The 24,987-nt window shown below is 41.4% G+C and overlaps 1 protein-coding gene across 1 annotated transcript in view; it reads right to left on the bottom strand.

The window, feature by feature from the left end:
- Positions 1–24,987, bottom strand: part of lrp12 (low density lipoprotein receptor-related protein 12) — a 255,648-nt gene that overhangs the window by 61,465 nt on the left and 169,196 nt on the right. Inside the window, exon 3 of the mRNA XM_043689341.1 lies at positions 4,251–4,313. Coding sequence (XP_043545276.1) covers positions 4,251–4,313 — 63 coding nt within the window. The remainder of the gene's footprint in view (positions 1–4,250; positions 4,314–24,987) is intronic.

Genomic DNA, 24,987 nt, shown 5'->3' with positions numbered 1-24,987 from the left:
CTACTGATCTTAATGGCATCTGCAAATTTACTAACTCATCTTTCTATGTCCTTGCCTACGTCGCTTATAAGTTGAAACTACAGCAGTGGACCCAAAACAGATCCGTGCGGTACACTATTCGTAACTGAACTCCAGGATGAACATTTCCCATCAATCATCACCCTCTGTCTCCTTTCAGTTAGCCAATTCTCCCCTACGTCGCTTATAAAAATGACAAACAGCAGTGGACCCAAAACAGATCCGTGCGGTACACTATTCGTAACTGAACTCCAGGATGAACATTTCCCATCAACCATCACCCTCTGTCTCCTTTCAGTTAGCCAATTTCTAATCCAAACTGCTAAATCACCCATGCCTCCATATTTTGTGCAATAGCCTACCATGGGGAACCTTATCAAGCGCCTTACTGAAATCCATAAACACCACAACTGCTTTACCAACATCCACCTGTTTGGTCACATTCTCAAAGAACTCAATAAGGCTTGTGAGACATGACCTACCCTTCACAAAACTGACTGGCTATCCCTAATCAACTTAATTCTTTCTAGGTGATCCTCGCATCATTCTTGTAAATATCCTTTAAACTTTCTCCAAGGCTTTAACACACTTCCTTAAATAAGGTGCCCAGAACTGAGTACAACATTCCAAATTAGATTAGATTAGATTACATTACAGTGTAGAAACAGGCCCTTCGGCCCAACAAGTCCACACCGACCCGCCGAAGCGAAACCCACCCATACCCCTACATTTACCCCTTACCTAACACTACGGGCAATTTAGCATGGCCAATTCACCTGACCCTGCACATCTTTTGGACTGTGGGAGGAAACCGGAGCACCCGGAGGAAACCCACGCAGACACGGGGAGAAAGTGCAAACTCCACACAGTCAGTCGCCTGAGGCGGGAATTGAACCCGGGTCTCAGGCGCTGTGAGGCAGCAGTGCTAACCACTGTGCCACCGTGCCGCCCACAATGTGGTCTATCCAAAGATTTGTAAAGGTGTTGCACCATTTCCTTGCTTTTATAATCTCTACCTCTATTTATAACCCCATGTACACAAACAAAAGTACCCTTCCCCGATTTGCATGAACGCATTTCCTCCTTCAACCTTCACATACAAGCATAAACACACATGTGTGTCTAAGAGAGTGAGGTAGACGTGCAAGGGAGGATTAGGCTGTATATGTGTGCATAGGAGGGAGTTCATATGTGCATTTGTAAATAAAGGAGGAAAGGAAGGGAGAGAGGGAGGGTCAGCTTTTAGATGCACATATGTATAGGGTGGAGAGCTGAAAGGAGAGAGTGAGGGAGGTGGAGAGTGAGTGTATATACTGATGCATATGCATATATGGCATGTGGGGGAGATGACTGAGAGCATGAGATAGAGACAGGGAAGAAGGGTTTATTCGCACAGGCATATGAGGGAGAACATCTGTACATGCATTAGGTGAAGGGAATGGAGATGGGGAGGGAGGAGATTATATGTCCATACAAAATGATGGACTAAGTGCTGTAAAATGGAATGCCTTGACTTGTGCAGATGCAATCAGCTAAAGGGCCCTTTTCTGAGCCATAGGCATCTACAGGGAGTGAATGCCTCTGTGCATGTGTGAAGGAGATCAAAGCATATGCTTGAGAGATGAAGACAGATAAGAGTTGGGTGCATTTGTACATGAACGCAGGGGTTGATGAGGGAGTGTGGGTGCATTTCTCCAGGGTGCACATGTACATGTGTGTATTCAAGAGAAGGTCATGGGTAAATGTGTGAAAGAGGGAGCAAGGGGAAAGGGAGGTCAGCCTGCGGATGCATGTGTTTAGGGTGGGGAGTTGAAGACTGAACGTGAGGAAGGTGGCGAGGGACTGAGTATGTGGGTATGTATGCACAAGAGAGAAGGAGCGTTTACATGGGCAAGGGATGTGGAGAGACAGTGTATATGGTTGAGGTAGGGAATGTGTATGCATATGCAGGAGGGGGAGAACCAGTACGTATAGATTGGAGTCATACACATGTAGTGGTGGAGGGGTTGTGTGCGCACATGTACATGCTCAAGAGGGAGGGGAAGGAAGTGTAGCAGGGAGGGCAGTGGGTCGTGTTTGACTGTTTTCTCAATGAGCAGCTGAGGGAAATTATCACTGATCCAAACTGAATGTTACCCAGTTTCACATATTTCCAAACTTTCAAATTCAATCAAAAAGGTTTTAAATATATACAGTGCAGCAAAAGGTTCCTGCATTCATAGAGAAAGGGAAGAGCTGAGAATGGACACTTATGCACCAAGACAGGATTGCAGAGTTTCTGTGATTCCGATGGGCTAGGTAAGGTTATATCAAGTAATGACTGGACAGCAGAGTACAGTAGTTGGAGGATTCATTAAAAGATATTAAGTGACCATAGGAATCCCAGAGAGATAATATACTGTAGGAAAGTTACAACGGCATACACAGAATCAGAGAATGGTTAAAGTGCAGGAGCCAACCTTGGAGTCAGCAAATTGGGTGATCAGGTGTTTACTGGAAAGCAGAAAATTCTCATGGACAAGGTAAGCTTAGAATGGTCGCCAACGAGAAACAGACTTCAGACTGGCATAAATAGCACTGAAATGCCTAGCGTTGTTATTGTGTTTTAACCAAGAGAATTAACCAAGATACTGAAAGACTATTATAAACAAATTTCATGCAGTTATTTTTATTTGAAAAATAATAGCCCTCAAATTCCAAACAAAGTGAGTGGATGTTCCCTTGCAAAGCAGCAAGCCTTCTGAAGCACAGGAGACTGCAAGGTGACATCACTGATGTGTATAAAATTATGAGGGGCATAGATAAGGTATAGATAAACTTTTCCCTTGGGTGGATCAATGACAAGGGGCACACATTTGAAGTTAAGGTTTAATGGAGATGTGAGAAGGAAAATTTTTCATGGGTGGTACAGGCAGAAACCTTCATAACAGTGAAGAAGTGTTCAGATGTGCATTTGTGATGCCAAGGGGAAGAGCAGGTCAGCTCTTGGCAAAGTGCTGGAAAACTATATTACAATAGTTAGGTAATTGTTTTTGACTGGTGTGGATGTGATGGACTGTAGATCTCTGTGATTCTCTGTAAACAGCTAAAACTCAAGTTGAGAGTGCCAGTGGTATAGGAGTCAGAGATTTTTTAAGAACAGTGAAAGGTCCTTCAGCCCATCTCATCCAAGCAGGTCAAAAATAACCACCTCCAGATCAGCCATTCTATATGCTCCTGTATTCGAAGGCTGTCCTCCTTACTACTTACTACCCAACCAATTTTTGTATCATCTGCAAACTTACTAACCAACCCTCCTCCATTCAAGTGTAAAATCGTTTATACAAACTACAAGCAGCAAAGGTTCCAACACTGATCCCTGTGGGACCCCACTGGACACAGATTTCTCATTAATTATTTTCTTTGTTCTGGTAGCTAATGCAATACAAAATTTTCAAATAAGATTCTAGTTATGGTATTTTGCTGCAAACACTGTCTCACTTTAGAAACACTGTGGAACTTGAAGTAACTAATGCTGGCAACAAGAGATCCCTGAAAAAAATCAGAAGATACAAACTTTACAATTGTTGAGAGTGGGGGCAAAAAAGGCCTGTCATGCATGTGATATTTGACTTGAAAATATTGCAACAATAAACTCCAAAGTATCACTTTAATGATATAAGTTCGATTAAGGGTCACATTAATCAAGATGCTTCAACTTGCATATTACTGGGGAATTACTATTTTTAAAAAATCACACTTGTTCTGGGACAGGAAACAAAAGAATTAGGCAATTCCTGCACAATGAAACACCATCATCATCCCCTTGTGCATTAGGGCAATCAAAGTAGCTTGGCGAAACGTGTTTAAATGGATGTACTAAAGCCAAGAGCATTAGAATGGAACAAATCTGTATTTATAACCAATGCAGCTTTGGATAGCATCTGGAACATGCATTAATTGCATCAATGCAAAATAGATGTTTAAGCAGACGAACACACAAGGCACTATTACAAACCAATCTAACGTCTCTTTCTTAATGAATATGACCAGGAACTTAGTTGATCACTGCACTGATATTAATCTCATTTATTTAATAACACTACTGTAAGGACTCAACATTTAAAATGCATATACCAGATTTATTGAATTCCTGCCAATAAAAATAAAATAAACCCTTCATTGCTATAAGCATTATGTCAGGTCCTACATCAACTGTTAATTTCCTTCACATCTGAAAAGAACAAACATACCAGCTGAGATCTTTGAAACCCGTGTATTTCCTGAAACATACTTTCCACCTAGAACGCCATTTCCTGCAACAAAGTTTAAAAAAAATAAATTTAGCATGTCAAGAATAACACCATTTAGCAGGTTTTGTTTACTTCACCTATAAAGAAAAACATTTCCTAATAGGTCTAGAAATATACATACACATTCAAATGGTTTACTAAAAACTTGATAAAGTGCATCACCTGAAATTAGTTAAAAGACCTCTGCAGCAAAAGTATCATCCTCCACTGTTTCCATCAGGATGCCACCACCAAATACATCTCCCCTATCCACCACACTGTTCTGCAGGGACCACTCCCTGAGACACACTGGTTCACTCCATCATTCCAAACACTTATTCGCTCTCTTATAGATTAGATTAGATTAGATTAGATTAGATTAGATTAGATTAGATTAGATCTAATCTAAAAATACATCTCCCCTATCCACCACACTATTCTGCAGGGACCACTCCCTGAGACACACTGGTTCACTCCATCATTCCAAACACTTATTCGCTCTCTTACGCAATCGTGCAAGGTATAACACTTGACCAGCCACCTTCTCCTTCTTCGTTGTCCAAGCCCTAAACACCTTACAGAGAAAGCAATGCTTCATTTGTAGTTCTTTCAAACTAATCTATTGCATTTACTACTCTCAATGCAGTCTTCTTTACACCACGTCAACTGCCTCATCCTCATCCACATGCTTGGTCACCTTCTCAAAAAATTCAATGAGGTTTATGAGACACGACCTGCCCTTGACGAAACCATGCTGACTATCTCCAATCAAACTGTTGCTTGCTAGATGATTATAAATCCTATCTCTTATAATCCTTTCTAAAACTTTTCCTCCTCCAGACTCACTGGTCTATAATTACCTGGGTCATCTCTGCTGCCCTTCTTGAACAAGGGCACAACATTTGCAATCCTCCAGTCCTCTGGTACTAAACCTATAGAAAATGATGACTCAAAGATTAAGGCCAAAGGCTCCACCATCTCCTCCCTAGCATCCCAGAGAATCCTCTGATAGATCCCATTCGGCCCAGGGGACTAGTCTGCGTCCACTCCTTCAATAATTGACAACATCTCCTCCTTACTAACCTCGATCCCTTCTAGTCTAATAGCCAGTATTTCAGTCTTCTCCTTTTCCTGAGAAAAAACAGATGACAAATATTCATTTAGCACTTCTCTGATCTCCACAGGTTCCACACAAAACTTCCAATTCTGCCTTTGACTGGCCCTATTCCTAACCTGTCATCCTTTTACTCCTCACATACCTACAGAAAGCTTTAGGATTCTCCTTTATTTTACCTGCTAAAGATTGCTTATGGACCCTCGTTGCTCTTCTTAACTCTCTCTTTAAATCCTTCCTAGCTAACCTATAACTCTCCATCACCTCATCTGAATCATCTTGCCTCAACGTCACATAAGCCTCCCTCTTCCGCTTAACAAGGGATGCAATTTCTGTCGTAAAACACAATTCCCTTACCTTATCATTTCCTCCTTGCCTGACAGGGACATAGCCATCAAGGACATGCAATTTCTGTTCCTTAAACCAGCACCATATTTTGACTGTCCCCATCTCCTGCATTTTGCTAGCTCATTCTATGCACCCTATATCTTGCCTAATCGCATTCTAATTGCCCTTCCCCCACTTAAAACTCTCGTCCTGTGGCACATACCCATACCTTTCCATCACTAAACTAAACGTAACTGAATTATGGTCACTCTCTCCAAAGTGCTCACCTACCACTAAATCAAACACCTGACCTGATTCATTACCAAGTACCAGATCCAGTGTAGCCTTCCCTCTTGTCAGCCCTTCGACATACTGTGTCAGGAAACCCTCCTGCACACACCTGACATAAACTGATCCATCCGACATATTAGAGTTATAGCATTTCCAGTTAATGTTGGGGAAGTTAAAGTCCCCCATAATGACCACCCTGTTCCTTTCACTCCTGCCCAGAATCTCCTCCACATCCCTGGAACTTTGTGGCAGCCTATAAAAAAACTCCCAACAGTGTGACCTCTCCTCTCTTGTTTCTAACCTCAGCCCATACCACCTTCCCTGATCTTAATGAAAGATCTAAACCCCAGAACCTGCAACATTCATTCCTGACCTCGCTCAATCCATGTCTCTGAAATGACCACACTATCGATGTCCAGGTATCTATCCATGCTGCAAGTTCACCTTACCTTATTCTGGATACTCCTGGTGTTAAAGTAGACACACTTCAAACCAGCTTGCTGTCTGCCAGCACAGTCCTGTGACCATGAAATCCTGCCCATGCCCTCCCTACTCTCATCCTCTTCTGTACTGGAACTACACCACAGGTTCCCATCCCCCTGCTGAGCTAGTTTAAAACCACCCCAATAGCACTAGCAAATTTCCCACCCAGGATATTAGTACCCCTTTGGTTCAAGTGAAGGTCACCCTATTTTTAGAGATCCCACCTTCCCTAGAATGAGTCCCAATTATCCATTTACCTGAAACCATCCTTCCTGCACCATCCCTGCAGTCACATGTTCAGCTGATATCTCTCCCAGTTCTTCGCTTCACTATCACATGGCACGGGTAACAACTCTGAGATAACAACTCTGTTTGTTCTAGCTCTCAGCTTCCACCCTAGCTGCCTGAAATCCTGCCTCACATCCTGCCCTCTTTCTGCCTATGTCGTTGGTACATATGTGGACAATGACTTGGGGCTGGTCACCCTCTCCCTTCAGGACTCCAAAGACACGATCCGAGACATCAAGGATCCTGGCACCTGGGAGGCTACACACCAACCTTTTGTTCACAATAAACCTTCTATCTGACTCTCTAACCATTGAGTCCACATAGAATAATATGCTCCTTCTTGCCCCCCTTCCCTTCTACGCAACAGAGACAGACTTTGTGCCAGAGACCTGCACCCCAATGCATGCCCCTTGGTAAGTCGCCCCCTCCCAACATTATATAAAATGGTATGCATGTTTTTGAGGGGAATGACCACGGGAGATCCCTGCACTGACTGTTTTCCCCCCTTCTAACAGTTACCCAGCTTTCTTCGAACCTAGGAGTAACTACTTCCCTGTAACTCTTATCTATCACAGACTCTGCCTCCTGAATGATCCGAAGTTCATCCAGCTCCTGCTCCAAATCCCTAACCCGGTCTTGGAGGAGCAAGAGTTGGTGCACTTCCTGTAGATGTACTTGGATGGGACCGAATGGGATTCCTCACCTCAAACATCACGGAGGAACACTCCTTGTCCTGCACTGCCATCCCTGCTAGTCCCCTAGTCAAAGTTAAAAAAAGAGCTTACCTGATGTGTCCCTGGTGTTTAAGGTTAGAGGAGGAGGATTGGTGGGAGGCCCTACGAGGGTAGGGTCTCATATATAGCTGAGGGAGAAAAAAAAAGCCCCTCCTTTCCCAAAAGCCTCTGCTCTCCGAAGCAAGCTTTTAAAAATTTAAATCAGTGACTCACGTTTCCCAACAGGCCCCTGGTCCAAGCTCCCATTCTTTCTGCTGCTGAAAACAGAAATGCTTTCAGCAGCAGGAAAAAAACAAAATATTTCAAAACAAAAATAGTTCAGAAACAAAAATATTATTATGTCTGTCCTCCATTTTTTGTACACTGTCTCTCTTCACCTCCAGCCTTGACTTGTTTGTGCTACTCTTTGTAGAGGGGATCTATTCTCTCCCTTCTATATTGAATATATTTCCATTTTATATCTCTTTAACTCTTTCAACCACCATTAACAACTCCTTTGACTTTTACAATGAGTCTTTACATAGGGAACCTTTGCTCCTTCCCCTCCTCTGTCAAAAGTGTAAAAATACATTTTGAACATATTTTGATTCTGAAATCAGACCTGAAACAGGTGTGGAAACAGGCCCTTTGGCCAACAAGTCCACACCGAACCTCCGAAGAGTAACCCATCCAGACCCATTTCCCTCTGACTAATGCAACTAACACTATGGGCAATTTAGTGTGGCCAATTCACCTGACACGCACATCTTTGGACTGTGGGAGGAAAGCCGTGCAGACACGGGGAGATTGTGCAAACTCCACATAGACAGTCACCCAAGGCAGAATCCAGCTCGGGTCCCTGGCGCTATGAGGCAGCAGTGCTAACCACTGAGCCACCGTGCTGAAACTGTTTCTTTCTCCACAGAGACTGCCAGACCTGCTACTGTATTTCTAGTATGGTTTTCATTTCACATTTTTGTTTCAATATCCTCAACATTTTAACTTTATTTCCTCTTAGACAGGACATGCTGCTGAAAACAAAATCAGATATGCTAATTCAAGATATAAGTGATTTAAGATGATGAAATAAAAACACGTCATTTATTGAGAGGGAACTGAACTTTTTGAAAAGCCTGCCAAGTCCAAAGAACTTTTGCTTTTAAAAAAGCAAACATTCATCCAAAAATTAAGCTTGAAAGCTTAATTAAGCTGCACAATCTAATCCAAACTGTTTGTAAAAGGGATATTTAAAAATAACTGACATGAAACACCAGCAGCAGCCTGGTAATATTGTCATTATTATGTTGGCCATTGGGAAGGGTTCACATGGCAACCTCAAAAGGCTATTGCAATGTTTTCCGATTTCACAACCCATTGAAAAATCTTTTTGCAAGGTTTGTGGCTCAGGTTGAGGTTTAGGGTGTAGGTTTGCTCGCTGAGCTGTAGGTTTGATATCCAGACATTTCATTATCTGGCTAGGTAACACCATCAGTGGTGACCTCCAAGTGAAGCGAAGCTGTTGTCTCCTGCTTCCTATTTATATGTTTATCCTGGATGGGGTTCCTGGGGTTTGTGGTGATGTCATTTCCTGTTCGTTTTCTGAGGGGTTGATAGACGGTATCTAGATCTGTGTGTTTGTTTATGGCGTTGTGGTTGGAGTGCCAGGCCTCTAGGAATTCTCTGGCATGTCTTTGCTTAGGCTGTCCCAGGATAGATGTGTTGTCCCAGTCGAATTAGTGGTTTTTTTCATCCGTGTGTAGGGCGAGAGGGTAGTGTCTTTTTGTGGCTAGCTGGTGTTCGTTAATCCTGGTGGCTAACTTTCTTCCTATTTGTCCTACGTAGTGTTTGTGGTAGTCCTTGTATGGAATTTTGTAGATGACGTTGGTTTTGTCCATGGGTTGTACTGGGTCTTTTAAGTTTGTTAGTTTCTGTTTGAGAGTGTTGGTGGGTTTGTGTGCTACTAGGATTCAGAGGGGTCTTAGTAGTCTGGCTGTCATTTATGAAACTTCTTTGATGTATGGTAAGATGGTAAGGGTTTCTGGCTGTGTTTGGTCTGCTTGTGGAACAGTGTTCTGATGCAGCTTCGTTTCTGTGTGTTGGGATGGTTGCTGGTGTAGTTAAGTATTTGGTTAGTGTTAGTCGGTTTTCTGTATACACAGGTTTATAGTTCTCCGTTGTCCTTTCTTTCGACTGTGACATCTAGGAATGCGAGTTTGTCATCGGTTTCTTCCTCCTTGGTGTACTTTATGCCTGTGAGGGTGTTGTTGATGTTAAATGTCTCTTCTATCTTGTTTTCTTTTGCGATGACAAAGGTGTCATTTACGTAGCGGAGCCAGATTTTTGGTTTGATGGTTGGTAGGGGCTGTTTGTTCTTGTCTTTGCATTACCGCTTCTGCTATGAATCCTGATAGCAGAGATCCCATGGGTATGCCGTTGGTTTGTTTGGAGATTATGTTGTTGAAGATGAAGTGGGTGGTGAGGCACAGGTCCACTAGCTTCATGATGTTTTTGTTGGTAATGTGATTGATGGTGGTTGGGTTGAAGAGACCATCACACACACCCCAACTACCATCAACTTGCATTCCTGGACTGTGCCAGACAATATTGCTTTTTGAAGCAGTGAGGGAGATAATTGAGAGACTGAGCAGCACTAAATCCTTTGGGCTAAGAAAATTCTGCCTGACAGTAACAACTCAGCTGATCAGAGGGCTAAGTGTTAAATAGTTGGAAGTGCCAGGTTAGAATACCAAGAAATAATTCTAAGGTAAGATCTGGGTCTGCTGCATCAATTACCAAAGTGAGAAAAGACTGTGTTATCAATTATAAGAAGAGAACCGAGTAGAAAACAAACCACTTTGAAATCTATTTATTTAATATTTGTGCCACACCATTTGTCCATTCAAACCATCTGTCTCAAACCACTTATCTTTTGTCTATCTTAATAGTGAATGAGTAAACTTTGTTTCATTTTGAAGAGTCCAGTTTAAATTGTATAGAAGTAGATTAAAAGTCGTCCCTTTTCACTGCCTTTAGTTAAATTTTAAGTGTGTTACAATAAACAGTTATTTTATGCTAAAGAGAAAACCAGGCATAAATTGGCTTTTAGCCTCAATAGCAGCAAGGCAAATTGGTCAAGTTAGTGGTCTAACTCGGATGGCTTGTGGGCCAACCCTTTACAGTCAAGGAGTAACAAAAATGCTTGCAGGTCCGGGATATTTGTAAGAGGATTACACCAGACTGGATATGGAATTTTTCCTAAGTGGCAAAGGTTGCAGTATGACTCTACCAGGTTTCGCATTCTAAAATGAGATGCATTGAAGAACAATAAAAAGGACAGAGAACAATACATCACAGGAATAGGCCCTTCGGCCCTCCAACCCTGAGCCTGCACAACCAGATCCCTGTGCATATCAGTACTCCCAGGAGTTCTGCCATTCACTGTATAAATTTCAACCTCTACCTGACTTCCAAAATGCATCACCTCACATTTGTCTGAATTAAACCCCATCTGCCATTTTTCTGCCCATTAGAACATTATTTATTGTTACCTGTATTTTACAGCAAAATACAATAAAATAGTGAAAAGCTTTAGTTTGTTGCCATAATCCAGCACCATTTTAATAATTTGAGAATAAGAGAAAGTGAAAAGATATAGCTGAAGGAGACATTCATCTACATAGGAGTTCTGAGCTGGCTCAAAATCACCACCGTTTTGTCAGACCCAACTAAAGTCAAACTTGCTGATCCTCAGGTGCCATCTTCACTGCTGGGCTTGCTCTCCTCCCCCACAAGTCTCGTTGATGTCAATGCCCAGAGGAGCCGGCTCTGTTGCTGCCTCGCATGCCCTAAAGCGTTTGAAGCAGTGAAAACCATTCTGCTGTTGGAACAGATATCCCCAATGGATTTACACGAGGTAACAAAAGTCATACTGCTGGAATTAGCAAATAAATTTGAAGTAGAATTGCCTGCTAGAGCTAAGAAGGCAAACATAATTAACACATTGTAAAATGGGGCTGGTGGAAATACAGGAGTGATTAATTATTTAAATGGTGAGTCACTTTAGTTAGCAAGGATTTGAATTATAGTTACAGCAGCTTGAATTTGAAGAGACAAAGCAAACAGAAGTCGATAAAGGAGGAGGTTTGGATTTTAAAACAAAGGATTGAAAGAGAAATGGAATTTAAAGACTTGAGCTTGAAGAAAAGGTAAAAAAAGAACTTCAGAAAGAAGAAATGGCTAAAAAGGGTGAGGGTTGAGGGGCAAAAATGGGGTCGCTTGATGCTTCAGATCCACAATGTCTGGATGCATCTCGGAAAAGTTTAGATTAGGGTAGGGTATTGATGTAGTACATATGGATTTCAGCAAGGTCTTTGACAAAATCTCACATGGGAAACTCATACAAAAAGACTCATGGGATCCAAGGTAACTTGATATGTTGGATCCAAAATTGCCTAGTGGCAGGAGATAGAGGATGATGGTAGAAGAACAATTATGTGATTAGGGGCCAGTTTCCAGTAGTATTCGACAGGGATCAGTGCTGGGTCTCTTATTGTTACATGAGAACGTTTGGGACCGCAGATAAGTCAGTTTGTGGATGACAAAGATTGGACAGGTTTTTGACAATGAGGAAGAAGGGTTTGTCATGAAGTTGGTGTGAATAAAATGGTAAAATTGTAAAATGGGGGAAAGCACCATGACATCACTTTAAAAGCTGGTGTCCTTTTCGTTGCTTAAAGATTTAAAAAATGAATGTCTGTGGACAAGCAGCTGCAGGTGCTCGAACTGACACAATGTATCAAAAAGCCATTCAGTTGGCAGGCCTCAGCAACATTTTTTTTACAAAGTGGCATCTGAGAAAGAAATAAGAGGCTCTCGCAAGAAATTTCCACCCTCTCTAAGAAAGCACTGTATATCTATAAAGGTACATGGCACGTTTTGCAAATATTCTTAACACTATGACCAGAAAACTACTCGAAGGCATTTTGAAAAACGATAGAAGATGATACAGAAACATCAGGAAGATAGTTTCTCAAAGTTCACACAGAATATAAGTTTAATTTATTGTTCTTATTAATTGGATTTATAAGTGGGACCTGTGTTATTGAAACAGCATACCTATTAGAATTTAGTTCAGTGAAGGAATAGGTAGTTAGAAGAGATTTATTCCGTTTGTTAATAATTCTGTTAATTTGTTCACTGCTGGAGTTAGATAAATAAATTGTTACTTGTTTATTATGGTGTGGGTGAAAGGATTCCATTTCATTTAACACTCTTTTATAACAGATTGGGGGTAAGAGGTAGATTACAGCTGAAAAATGTATTGCTGGAAAAGCGCAGCAGGTCAGGCAGCATCCAAGGAGCAGGAGAATCGACATTTCGGGCATAAGCCCTTCTTCAGGAATGCTTATGCCGGAAATGTCGATTCTCCTGCTCCTTGGATGCTGCCTGACCTGCTGCGTTTTTCCAGCAACACATTTTCAGCTCTGATCTCCAGCATCTGCAGTCCTCACTTTCTCCTGAGAGGTAGATTATACCACTTATCATACTTCTTTATAAGATTACGAGGTGAGGCGGTCTTTTCTGATGTTTCAGTTTTAATTGTCAGAGGGATGTCGTCCTCCACTTCTTAACAGGTTACAGCAAGATTTGTCAAATGGGCAGATCAGTGTCAGATGGAATTTAACCTTGATAAATACGAGGTGATCCACTTTGGAAGTAATAGGATGACAAGGGAGGACTCAATGAATGACAGGAACTAGGAAGCTCAGAGAATCTGGGGTGCCTGAACATGGTTGGACAGGTTCATAAGGTAGTTAAGGTGGCAAACAGGATGATGCTTGCTTTTAGCAGTCAAGGCATGTACAGGAGCTGTATAGGACTATATTTTGACCAGAGCTATGGTTCTGTATACAGGTCTGGTTGTGCAGTGCATTATAGGAAGGAAGCAGAGGATATTTATCAGAATGTTGCCTGGGTTGTAGAACTTCAGCTATGAAGAGAGCTGGATAAGCTCAAGTTGTGTTCTTTGGAGCAGTGAAGGTTGGGAAAGACCTGATAGAAGTATATAAAGATTGAGGGGCATAGACAGGGTGAATGTAAAGCAACTGTCACCCTTAGTTGAAAGGTCAAAAACAAGAGGACACAGTTTTAAAGTGAAATGCAGAAGGTTTAAAGGGATTAGAGGAAAATGCTTTTCATCTGAGGGTGTGGTAGGAATCTGGAATGCTCTACTGAAATAGATAATTAAGGCAGGTAACCTCAACCTTTAAAAGATATTCGGATGAGCACTTGAAATGTCATTGCATTCAAGGCTATAGGCCGAATGTCAGAAAGTGGGACGAGGTAATAGTGTATTTTTTTGCGGCACAGACTCAATGAGCCAAAGGGCCTTAACTGTACTGTATAATTCATTTTGAGAATTGGAACTAGAATTATAAAAGAAAAAAAAGAGGACAGATAGATAAGGGATACTGGCTTCAAATGTTGCAGTCAACACTGGAAGATGAAAAGGGTAAAGACACTGTAAAAACAAAGGCAGATCTGTGCGTGTATGCGTTAGTTCCTGACGCATAAAAGCCAAAGTTTAGAAATTTGCAGAAGCAGTCTTTGCAAACATATAGTGAATTTGAAAAGGGCGAAGTAATTTTGACAGGTGGATATGAAAATTAGGGGTAAATACTCTATATGAAATTCTCAGAAATCATTCTCTTAGAAGAATTTAAAAACAAAATCTGTCTTATAGTAAGAATCCAAGTTGAAGACCAGAGTTGCATTATTAGACAGGCAGTAATAATGACTTAGCAATGTCCCAAAGATCACCCCCTCTTCAGTTCAGGAAAGAGGGCACTGAATGTGGGGTGGAAATTGAAGGCTGAAGTGTTTCTGTTGTAATAAAATTGGATATCTTCAGTTACCGTACAATGTTGGAAACTGCCTGGAAAGCCCATGGCACCTGTTAATGTTCGTATGAACGAGTCTTTTAAAAAAGGAAACTCAAAAGACAAATACCATGGATCAAATCGTAGCGTTGATTGCAACAAGAAAAGCAGAAGTAAACATGGGCTGGGTGCAAAAGATGAATACGATAAATTAGAGATAAAGGGCTTCTACAAAGGGAAAGACAGCCCTTTTCTTCAAATGATGCACAGAACATAAATATAGCTCTTTAGCTGGAGAAGAGCATGGATTTCCCTTTAAAATGTGGAATGAGATCCAAAATGTTAATAAATGGGGTACATGAATGCAGAGAGTATATCCTGGTTCTGTTATACAAAGAGCATTTGGAATTCAACCTGCTGTCTGGAACAGTGATAGAACCCAGTTAAGAAATTATCTAGAGAAGGAGTTGACTTACTCCTAGATAATAACATGATTTTAGTGCAAGCTATAGCTTTGCCTAAATTCAGAGACAGTCCGAGTGAGGTTAAGCCCAGAAAAACAAGCTTCCGATGAAAATAAAGATTCAATATGCACGAGAAAATAAACTGATTAAACCTTGTCAAAGCAGTTGGAGCTCACCCATTGTATTATTCTTAAATCAGATAGGCATACTAGGTTCTGCATAGATTGCTGAAAAGTAAATGCAGTAACAAAAACAAATTAACTCTCCATTCCTTGGTTAAATGATTGTGTCGATAGAAGGAAATGAAGCACTGTCAAACCGAAGGTTAATCTATTGATGGTACAGGTGAGTACCATTTAAAAAACTTGAACAAGGTATCAGCCTCTGCTACAGAAAAGGGTAACTATATCACTGTCAAATGAAGCCATTCTATTTTAGAAATATCCAAACAACATTCTAAAAGCCTCTGAATCAAGCCACTGCCTAACTATGCAAGTAATTCAGTTGAAGCTATAATATATACCTGCGAAGAATATATAAAGATCATTTAAGCAACCACTTAGAGTCATAGAGATGTACAGCATGGAAACAGACCCTTTGGTCCAACCCGTCCATGCCGACCAGATATCCCAACCCAATCTAGTCCCACCTGCCAGCACCTGGCCCTTATCCCTCCAAACCCTTCCTATTCATATACCCATCCAAATGCCTCTTAAATGTTGCAATTGTACCAGCCTCCACCACATCCTCTGGCAGCTCATTCCATATACGTACCACCCTCTGTGTGAAAAAGTTGCCCCTTAGGTCTCTTTTATATCCTTCTCTTCTAATCCTAAACCTATACCCTCTAGTTCTGGACTCCCTGATCCCAGGGAAAAGACTTTGTCTATTTATCCTATGCATGCCCCTCATCATTTTGTAAACCTCTATAAGGTCACCCCTCAGCCTCCGACGCTCCAGGGAAAACAGCCCCAGCCTGTTCAGCCTCTCCTTGTAGCTCAGTTCCTCCAACCCTGGCAACATCCTTGTAAATCTTTTCTGAACCCTTTCAAGTTTCACAACATCTTTCCGATAGGAAGACGACCAGAATTGCACGCAATATTCCAACAGTGGTCTAACAAATGTCCTGTACAGCCGCAACATGACCTCCCAACTCCAGTACTCAATACTGTTGATATATCTTTGTTTTAATTTGATTGCAATAAAGCTGGTCATAACATTTCCAGCTTTAAGATTGTTTAGCTGGCTTAACAAAATCTCCCATGAGTAGAGCAAATTAGATTAGATTACTTATAGTGTGGAAACAGGCCCTTCGGCCCAACAAGGACACACTGACCCGCCGAAGCGCAACCCACCCAGGCCCATTCCCCTACATTTACCCATTTACCCCTTCACCTAACACTACGGGCAATGTAGCATGGCCAATTCACCTAACCTGCACATTTTTGGGAAGAAACCAGAGTACCCGGAGGAAACCCACGCAGACACGGGGAGAATGTGCAAAATCCACACAGTCAGTCAGTCGCCTGAGGCGGGAATTGAACCCGGGTCTCTAGCTCTGTGAGGCAGCAGTGCTAACCACTGTGCCACCGTGAATCTTACAAATCATAACAAAAGTGAAGACTCTGATGGAAAATTCTCATTCCAAACTAAATAGGAAATCACAAGGTTGCTGGGGAAGTGTGGGCTTTTATTGGGAATTTGTGCCTAACTTCAGCATAATAGCTGTTTCTTTAGTAGCTTTGTTATGAAAATAGGCAAAATAGCATTGTCAGCAGAGTCACAAGCAGCTTTGAGAAAGTAAGTGAATCGATATCAGTTGCCCCGACTGTTAAAATGTCAGTTGATGCTGATAACTGAGGTGTAAACGTAGTCTTATTACAATATTATGAATTAGGCATAGAGAAACCAGTACGAAACCTTTCTAAGTAATTAAACCAGTATCAGAAGTACTCCAAAGTGAAAAGGTAATTTTTAAATTATTATTGGCTCCAACATGTTGAAATCTATTTCCAACATGGTTGCAAAGAAATACCATGAACATAATTCATTAGCTTTTGTAGACAACTTCCATGATTCAAAATGCAAGATGGTTCTGATGGAGTTCAACCAGTTAATGTAGTAACCATTGACACTGCAAGAAAAGATAATTTAAAACCAGATGCTTTATCAAGAGTGTGATTATATTGAAATAAGTAAGAATGTGGGAGGAAAATAACAAGATATTGTTTAAACATTGCATTAAGGAATGAGCGAAGGTGGATGCACATATATGCGTTAGTGAGTTTTGAGAAGATTTGTAGCTCAGGTTGAGGTTCTGCATGTTAAGCTTGCTCGCTGAGCTGGAAGGTTCATTTTCAGACATTTCATCACCATACTTGGTAACATCAGTGAGCCTTCGGTGAATCGCTGATGTTAGTGACTGCTTTCTATTTATACATAAATAGAAAGCTGGTCACTACCACCAATGCTTCACTGGAGGCTCACTGATGATGATACCCAGCATGGTGATGGAACGTCTGAAAATGAACCTTCCAGCTCAGCGAGCAAAACTACATATATCACATGTTGTATCAACTAGTGATGAAATGCATTTAACAAAACAGAGCCCAATCTTTTGTTTTCTTTGGGAGGGAATTTTAAACTGAAAAGAAAATGGGACTATTAGACAGCTAAAATACCAGGAGTGTTTTCTGAGTTGAAAAATAAGTGCTACGTAATTTTGACCATACTAGCCAATGCTGCTGTTTGAAGCAGCAATGGAGAGAAATTGAGATGTGGCTCAAGTTATAAGAATGTCTACACAGCAACATGTAACAATATCTACCAAGAAAAGTCTAACATTGTCCAAGTATATCCTGTCCATAAAAGCAGTCTAAGAACATTTCACGAAACTTGAAAGGGTTCAGAAAAGATTTACAAGGATGTTGCCAGGGTTGCAAGATTTGAACCAAGAGTGTGGTGTTGGAAAAGCATAGCAGGTCAAGCAGCATCTGAGGAGCAGGAAAATTGATGTTTCGGGCAAAAGCCCTTCATCAGGAATGAGGCTGGGAGCCTTGGGGGTGGAGCTGGGGGAGGTAGCTGCGCATGCAAAAAGGTGGATGGAGGTGGGGGTAAAGATGATAGGTCGGAGGGGAGGATGGAGTGGATAGGTGGGAAGGAAGATGGACAAATGGGATGAGTCATGAAGACGGTGCTGAGCTGGAAGGTTGGAACTGGGGTAAGGTGGGGAGAGGGAAAATGATGAAACTGGTGAAATCCATTGATGCCATGTGGTTGGAGGGTCCCGAGGTGGAAGATGAGGCGATCTTCCTCCAGGTGTTGGGTGCTAAGGGAGTGGCGATGGAGGAGGCTCAGGACCCGCATATCCTCGGCAGAGTGGGAGGGGGAGTTAAAGTGTTCGGCCAGGGGGAGGTGGGATTGATTGGTGAGGGTATCCTGGAGATGTTTTCTGAAGCATTCTGCGAGTATGCGGCCTGTCTCCCCAATGTAGAGACCGCATCGGGAGCAACGGATACAGTAACTGACATGTATGGAAGTGGAGGTGAAACTCTGATGGATGTGGAAGGTTCCTTTGGGGCCTTGGACGGAGGTGAGTGGGGAGGTGTGGGCGCAGGTTTTACAACTGCTATGGTGGCAGGGGAAGGTCCTAAGAGGGGAGGGTGGATAGTTAGGGGGCGTGGACCTGACGAGGTACTCATGAGATTGGGGCGGGGGGATGGGAACGGTCCAGAAACGTTGACTTTCCTGCTCCTCGAATGCTGCCTGAACCTGCTGTGCTTTTCCAGCACCACACTCTTGACTGTAATCTCCAGCATCTGTAGTACTCACTTTTACCTGGAAGGTTTGAACTATAGGAAGAGGCTGAATAGGCTGGGGTTATTTTTTCCAGAGCTTCAGAGGCTGAGGGGGTTGCCTTATAGAAGTTAATAAAATCATGAAAGGAACAGATAAGGAGAAAGGTCTTTTCTCTGGGGTTGGGGAGTCCAAAACTAGAGGGAATAGGTTTGAGGGGAGAGATTTAAAAAGGGACCCAAGGGGCAACTTTTCCACACAGAGGGTGGTGCATGTATGGAACAAACTGCCAGAGAAAGTTGAGGAGGCCAGTACAATTACAACACTTAAAAGACATCTGGATGGATGTATGAATAAGGAGTTTATAGGGATAGGGGGCAAATGCTAGCAAATGGGACTAGATTGGTTTGGGCTATCTGGTCGGCATAGACATGTTGGATGGAAGGGTCTGTTTCCATGCTGTACAGTCCTATGACTCCATCTACTGTCAATATGATGTAAAGGAGTGTCACATGTAGCAATGCTCAGTTTGGATTCCACCAGGACTACTTGGCTCCAGAAGAGTTGAAATTCTAAACACGAATAGCACCAAGGGCTTTGGGAATAGGGTGGATAAATATCTTGAAAGTAAGGAACAAGCCCTGACCGGGAATGACAGAGCAGGTTTGAGGAGCCAAATGACCTAATCATGCTCCTATTTTCTTACTCCTGTGTCCAGCTTTGATTAAAGTATGATTAAAGGATCCTTGTAAAGTTAAAGTCATTCGGAATTGAGAACAAATTCTCCATTTGAGTCCTATCAAGGGACCAAGAGGTCTTCATTGTTGGACATCAATAATCTCAACCCCAATACATCTCTGCAGGAGTTCCTTATGGTAGTGTCCAAACATCATCAGCTGCTTCCTCAATGACCTTTCTTCCATAAGGTTAGAAGTGGGGCATCTGCTGGTGAAACAGGATGTTCAATGCAATTCCTCTGACACTGGAGTAATCCATATGTGCATGCATCAACATCTATATAATTTGCAGGCTTGAACTGAAAAGTGACAGTTAATATTTATGGCAGAATTGCCAAGCAATGACCATCTCCAAAGTGAAAGAATCTAACGGTTATCCCTTGAAATTCAATGGTATTAAAACTATCATCAACATTCTGGGGTTACAAATGCTCAGAATCCAAACTGAGCCCATACAATAACGCTAGCTACAAGTGCAGGTCACTGCTGGAAAGTAATTTCTCGTGAACTTCCTAAAGCTTATCCACCATCTATAATGCATATGTCAGGACTGTGATGGAATACTCCCTACTTTCCTAGATCAATCCAGTTCCAATAAAACAAGGAGTTTGTTTTGTCTTAAATGGAATCAAATTACTAGATTACAACTCTAAGTGCTACCTTAAATATTCACACTGGCTACACAGTGGCAGCAGCACATACTATCTACAAGGTACACTCCAATAACCAGTCAAGGCTCCTTCATCAGAATCTTCCAATCTCTCAACTTTTATCACCTAGATCAAGGTTTCCCCCTGAAACAAGTACCCAGTCAAGCCTCCTAAGATTCTTGTGTGTTTCAATAAGGTCTCTTTTCATTCTTCTAAACTTATCGGGTAGATGCGGAGATGTTTTTTCCCTGCTTGTGGGAGAGTTGAGGACCAGAGGCCATACTCTCTGTTTAAGGGGGCACCCATTGAAGAGAAAGGGAATACACTCTGAGGTTAGGGAATTTGTAGAATTCTTTACAATGGAGGGTTGTTGATATTCGGTCATTTAGTATATTCATGGCGAGTTAGAATTTTTAATCAGTAAGGGAACCAAAGATTATGGGGAAATGGCAGGGAACTGGAGTTGAGGATTATCAGATCAGCCAAAGTCTCATCAAATGGCAAAATAGATTTAATGGGCTGAATACTGTCAAAAAGTGTGGCGCTGGAAAAGCACAGCCAGTCAGGCAGCATGTGAGGAGCAGGAGAGTCAACGTTTCAATCATAAGCTATTCATCAGGCTTTTACAACGCCACACTTTTTGACTCTGATCTCCAGCAGCTGCAGTCCTCGCTTTCTCCCTGTCAATGGGTTGAATAGTCTATTTATGTCCTTGTGCATGTGAACTCCACTATCCTCGAGAGCTGATCCAAGTAAAACATCATTTTGACATTGATGAAGGAATGGCAAATATAGTCAAGTGCAATGCTTCAAGAAGGCAGTCAACCCCACTTCAAGGACAAGTAGGGATGAGAAAATTAATCCTGTATTTGCTCATGATGCCCACATTCCATTAATGAACATTTTAAAACTACCTGGATGGCACACACAATCAATCAAAATGTTTGCATGGAACACAAGTGTCACATTTCTTTTTTTTGCCATAAAGTTTGTAACTAATTTGTAACATAATTCCTGGTTCCACAAAAGGATGTACACATCATCATACAATACAAGCATCAACAAGTCCTATTTTTAAAAAGCAGTGATATCATTTTTTCCCCTTGATTAAAAAGCAATATACAACACTTTGTCCAAACTCAACAAAATAAAAGCTGAAGTGAATCTAAATGTGGGCAGTTCTCTTACAGCATTCGCAAGGTAGACCAAACTAGTGTGCAAGTCAGCTGTGATTCATTACAACTCCTAGCAGATGAGGCAGCTTAAATCACAATGATGACGCACTCTACGTCAACTGTTTTTAGCAACAGTGTACAACCATTTGACTTCCAATAACTTGCTTAAGGATGCAATCTTCTACTCCCAGAGGAAGACAAGCAGCAGATAATGGGTACAATCTAGCTTCCTCCATCACAGACACTGCTTGCTGAACTTTAGCTACAGCCGCTGCATCTCGATTCCATTCTGTTATGTCAAGAGCTCAGTCAGCAAGATTAAAATGAAAACAGTTTGGAAGGGATCAACATTTAGAATAGTTACAAAAACAAGATTTGGGTGAACAAAACTAAGTCTAAATGATTAATGTCACCTGTGGAAATACTTACAGTGAATGTTTGCTCCCATTGTTTAGTGGATATCAGATGGAAAGCATTACTGCTTGAATAGATTAGATTCCCAACAGTATGGAAACAGGCCCTTCGGCCCAACAAGTCCACACCAAACATCCGAAGAGTAACCCACCCAGACCCATTGTACCCATGTAAGTTTTTAGCAAGTGTGTAAGAAATTATACCAACAATATGTTGAACAACTCATCTAGCTCACTCTGCCTTTCATTAAGATCATATTGATCTGACTTGAATTTAACTTTAATATTATTTTGTTGCACATCCCCCTTAACTCTTGATTTGGAGATGCCGGTGTTGGACTGGGCTGTACAAAGTTAAAAATCACACAACATCAGGTTACAGTGCAACAGGTTCACCAGGAAGTACCAGCCCTTGGAGCGCTGCTCCCCCACCGGATGATTGTGACCTGATGAAGGTGCAGCGCTCCGAAAGCCAGCGCCTCCAACAAACCTGCTGGACTACAACCTAGTGCTGTGCGACCTCCAACTCTTAATTCTTGACATCCTTCCAAATTAAACTTCTGTCTAATTCAGACTTGAATACATTCAATGCCCTACCTCCACTGTTCTCTGTGGAAGAGAATTGTAAACATTAACAACACACTGAGAAAAGAAATTTCTCCTCACCTGTATATAAATGGGAGATCTCCAACTTTGAAACTGTGCCCCCTACTTCTAGATTCTTCCACAGAGTAAACATCCTCTAAGTATCTATCTTGTTGGACTTTTAAATCTTTCAAGAAGATGACACCTCATTCTTTTAAACTCAATGAATTTCGGCTCAACTTGCCAATATGAGGATTGAGCACTATGACCATATAACAAGATATTAGTACTGACCATTAACTACTGGTTGAAGTTGGTTGTTAAAAGAAAATTATTTTCGAGCAGGAAGATCTCAGTTCCCATGCGACCATCCTATTCCTTTAAAAAAAACACTATTTCTTACAATTTTTTTAAAAATGGGCCCAAAGTTCAAGAAAATAAACAGAAGAAATGACAAAGAGAGACAGAGATCAAAACCTTTATCAGATGTTGAAAGAGAGTCAAGTGATGGAATTTAAATCTATTGTGCTGAAGTATTTCAAGGTGTAATTGAATCATGATCACATCAGATGTCATGACATACCTGCGTTTTGATGATCTACATAAGAGGAACTGAATACAAAGTGCTCGTGGTGGAGTAGAAGTACTTACCTCTGGGTAGAAGATCTATGCTCAAGTCCCATTTGTCATGGAGCTATGCTATAACATAGCCAAACAGGCTTATAAAAATTATAAAGCGCCCCTGGGTTCCAGGTGAATTCTGAAGCAAACTGAGCAGTGCTCAGACTTTGCCCATTCAAACTTGGAGAGAACACTTTGCGCCAAACCACAGGGTGAAGTTGCAGGTGGTTACATGGCATCATAATAAGTGTTAACTTAGTGTCATGAGCTATACAACATGGAGACATACTGTTTGATCCAACTCGTCTAGGCCGACCAGATATCCTAAATTAATCTAGTCTTATTTGCCAACATTTGTCCAATATCCTTCTAAATTCTTCCTTTTCAACTGTCAATCCAGATGGCTTTTAAATGCTGTAACTGTACCATCCTCCATCACTTCCTCTAGTAGCTCATTCCAGAGATGGAGTTTAATTTCAATAAATGTGAGGTGCTGCAATTGGAAAGGCAAATCAGGGCAGGACGTATACACTTAATGGTAAGATCCTGGGGAGTGTTGCTAAACAAAGAGACCTTGGAGCACAGGTTCACAGTTTCTTGAAAGTGGAGTTGCGTTTTGTATGCTTACCTTTATTAGTCAGTGCATTAAGTATAGGAGGCAGTGTTGCAGCTGTATATTGGTTGGGACATTGGATAGGGTACTTTTGGAATACTGTGTTCAATTCTGGTCTCTATGCTGTAAAAAGGATACCGTGAAGCTTGAAAAGGTTTAGAAAAGATTTACAAAGATATTGCCGGGGGTTGGAGGGTTTGATTTATAGGGAGAAGCTGAATAGGCTGGGGCTATTTTCCCTGGAGTGTCTGAGGCTGAGGGGGTGACCTTAGAGAAGTTTATAAAATCATGAGGGGTAGAGATAGGGTGAATAGCCAACGTTGTCTCCCTGGGGTAGGGGAGTCCAAAACTAGATGCCATAGGTTTATGGTGAGAAGGGCAAGATTTAAAAGGGACAACTTTTTCACCGAGGATGGTGCCACATTAAAGTATCCATGTGTTCAAATGCAATTATTCATAAATTGCAATTGGACTAGCATATTAAGCCTGTCTAGGAACTGTACGACAAGCTGTAGAACATTTTTCAAACTGTTGCAGCATGGAACACAGTACAATTAACTTCAAGCTACCTGCTTCTAGATTAGAATGGTGCTGGAAAAGCACAGCAGTTCAGGCAGCATCCGAGGAGCAGTAAAATCGACGTTTCGGGCAAAAGACTTTCGTCAGGAATACAGGCAGAGAGCCTGAAGAGTGGAGAGATAACTTCAAATCAAGAAAATTAAATGGCTTAAACAGCTTGTTTAAAAATTCTAGAGATTTCATGCTTCTAAAAAATGCACAGTTCATGGGTCAGGCAAATCATTTAACATAGCCCAAAGTTATTATAAATGGTGCAACATCCCAATTGGAGTAGTTTGATCTCAATTGCATACAATATTTTCTCCTTCAGAAGGACATATACATTTAGCAGACAGAAAAAAAAGTACAATAGAAATGAACAAACAGAAAATATAATTTTCATATAATTCAACAGAGATGTGGTATGGGGGCAGTATACGCATAAACACGACACTACATGGTGAAATAACAGATGTACAGCTAAAACCCACAATAAGTTCATGATCCCAAATTGACCCTCAAGGGAAATATCAATGAAGACTGTTCCCCAATAATAGAAAAAAAAGCAGGCAGGTCAACACTGACAGCTCAAATATTGCATAGCATCTGCTTATACAAACAGGACCAGCAGATGGACCTTGAAGCAAATTAAAAATCGCTAGCTCAAACAAGACATTGGGAATCTAGATATAGGGAGGTGAGGAATACAAGAAGACATTAAGAGATAAAAACGACCACCTACTATCTGTGTTTTCCACACAGATAACTTCTTTTACTTGAAAAAGATCAGGAGATTCTGATCTAACACCTTTGAAAACTTCCAAGTCTCCCATTGTGTAAGAAAGTTGATGCTTACTCTTTTTTTATTAATCGAGGTCTTACAGTTTACAATGAATGTAAAAGTAAATCGCGGAGATAGCTTTAGCTCCTGCCAAGAATAGCCAACAGCATCGATGACCTTTACTTTGAGACTGAAGTGGAACAAAGGAGAAC

The sequence above is a fragment of the Chiloscyllium plagiosum genome, chromosome 4 (genome assembly GCF_004010195.1).
Source record: "Chiloscyllium plagiosum isolate BGI_BamShark_2017 chromosome 4, ASM401019v2, whole genome shotgun sequence".
NCBI classification, from domain to species: Eukaryota; Metazoa; Chordata; class Chondrichthyes; order Orectolobiformes; family Hemiscylliidae; genus Chiloscyllium; species Chiloscyllium plagiosum.
This window is presented reverse-complemented; position numbering and strand designations above follow the sequence as displayed.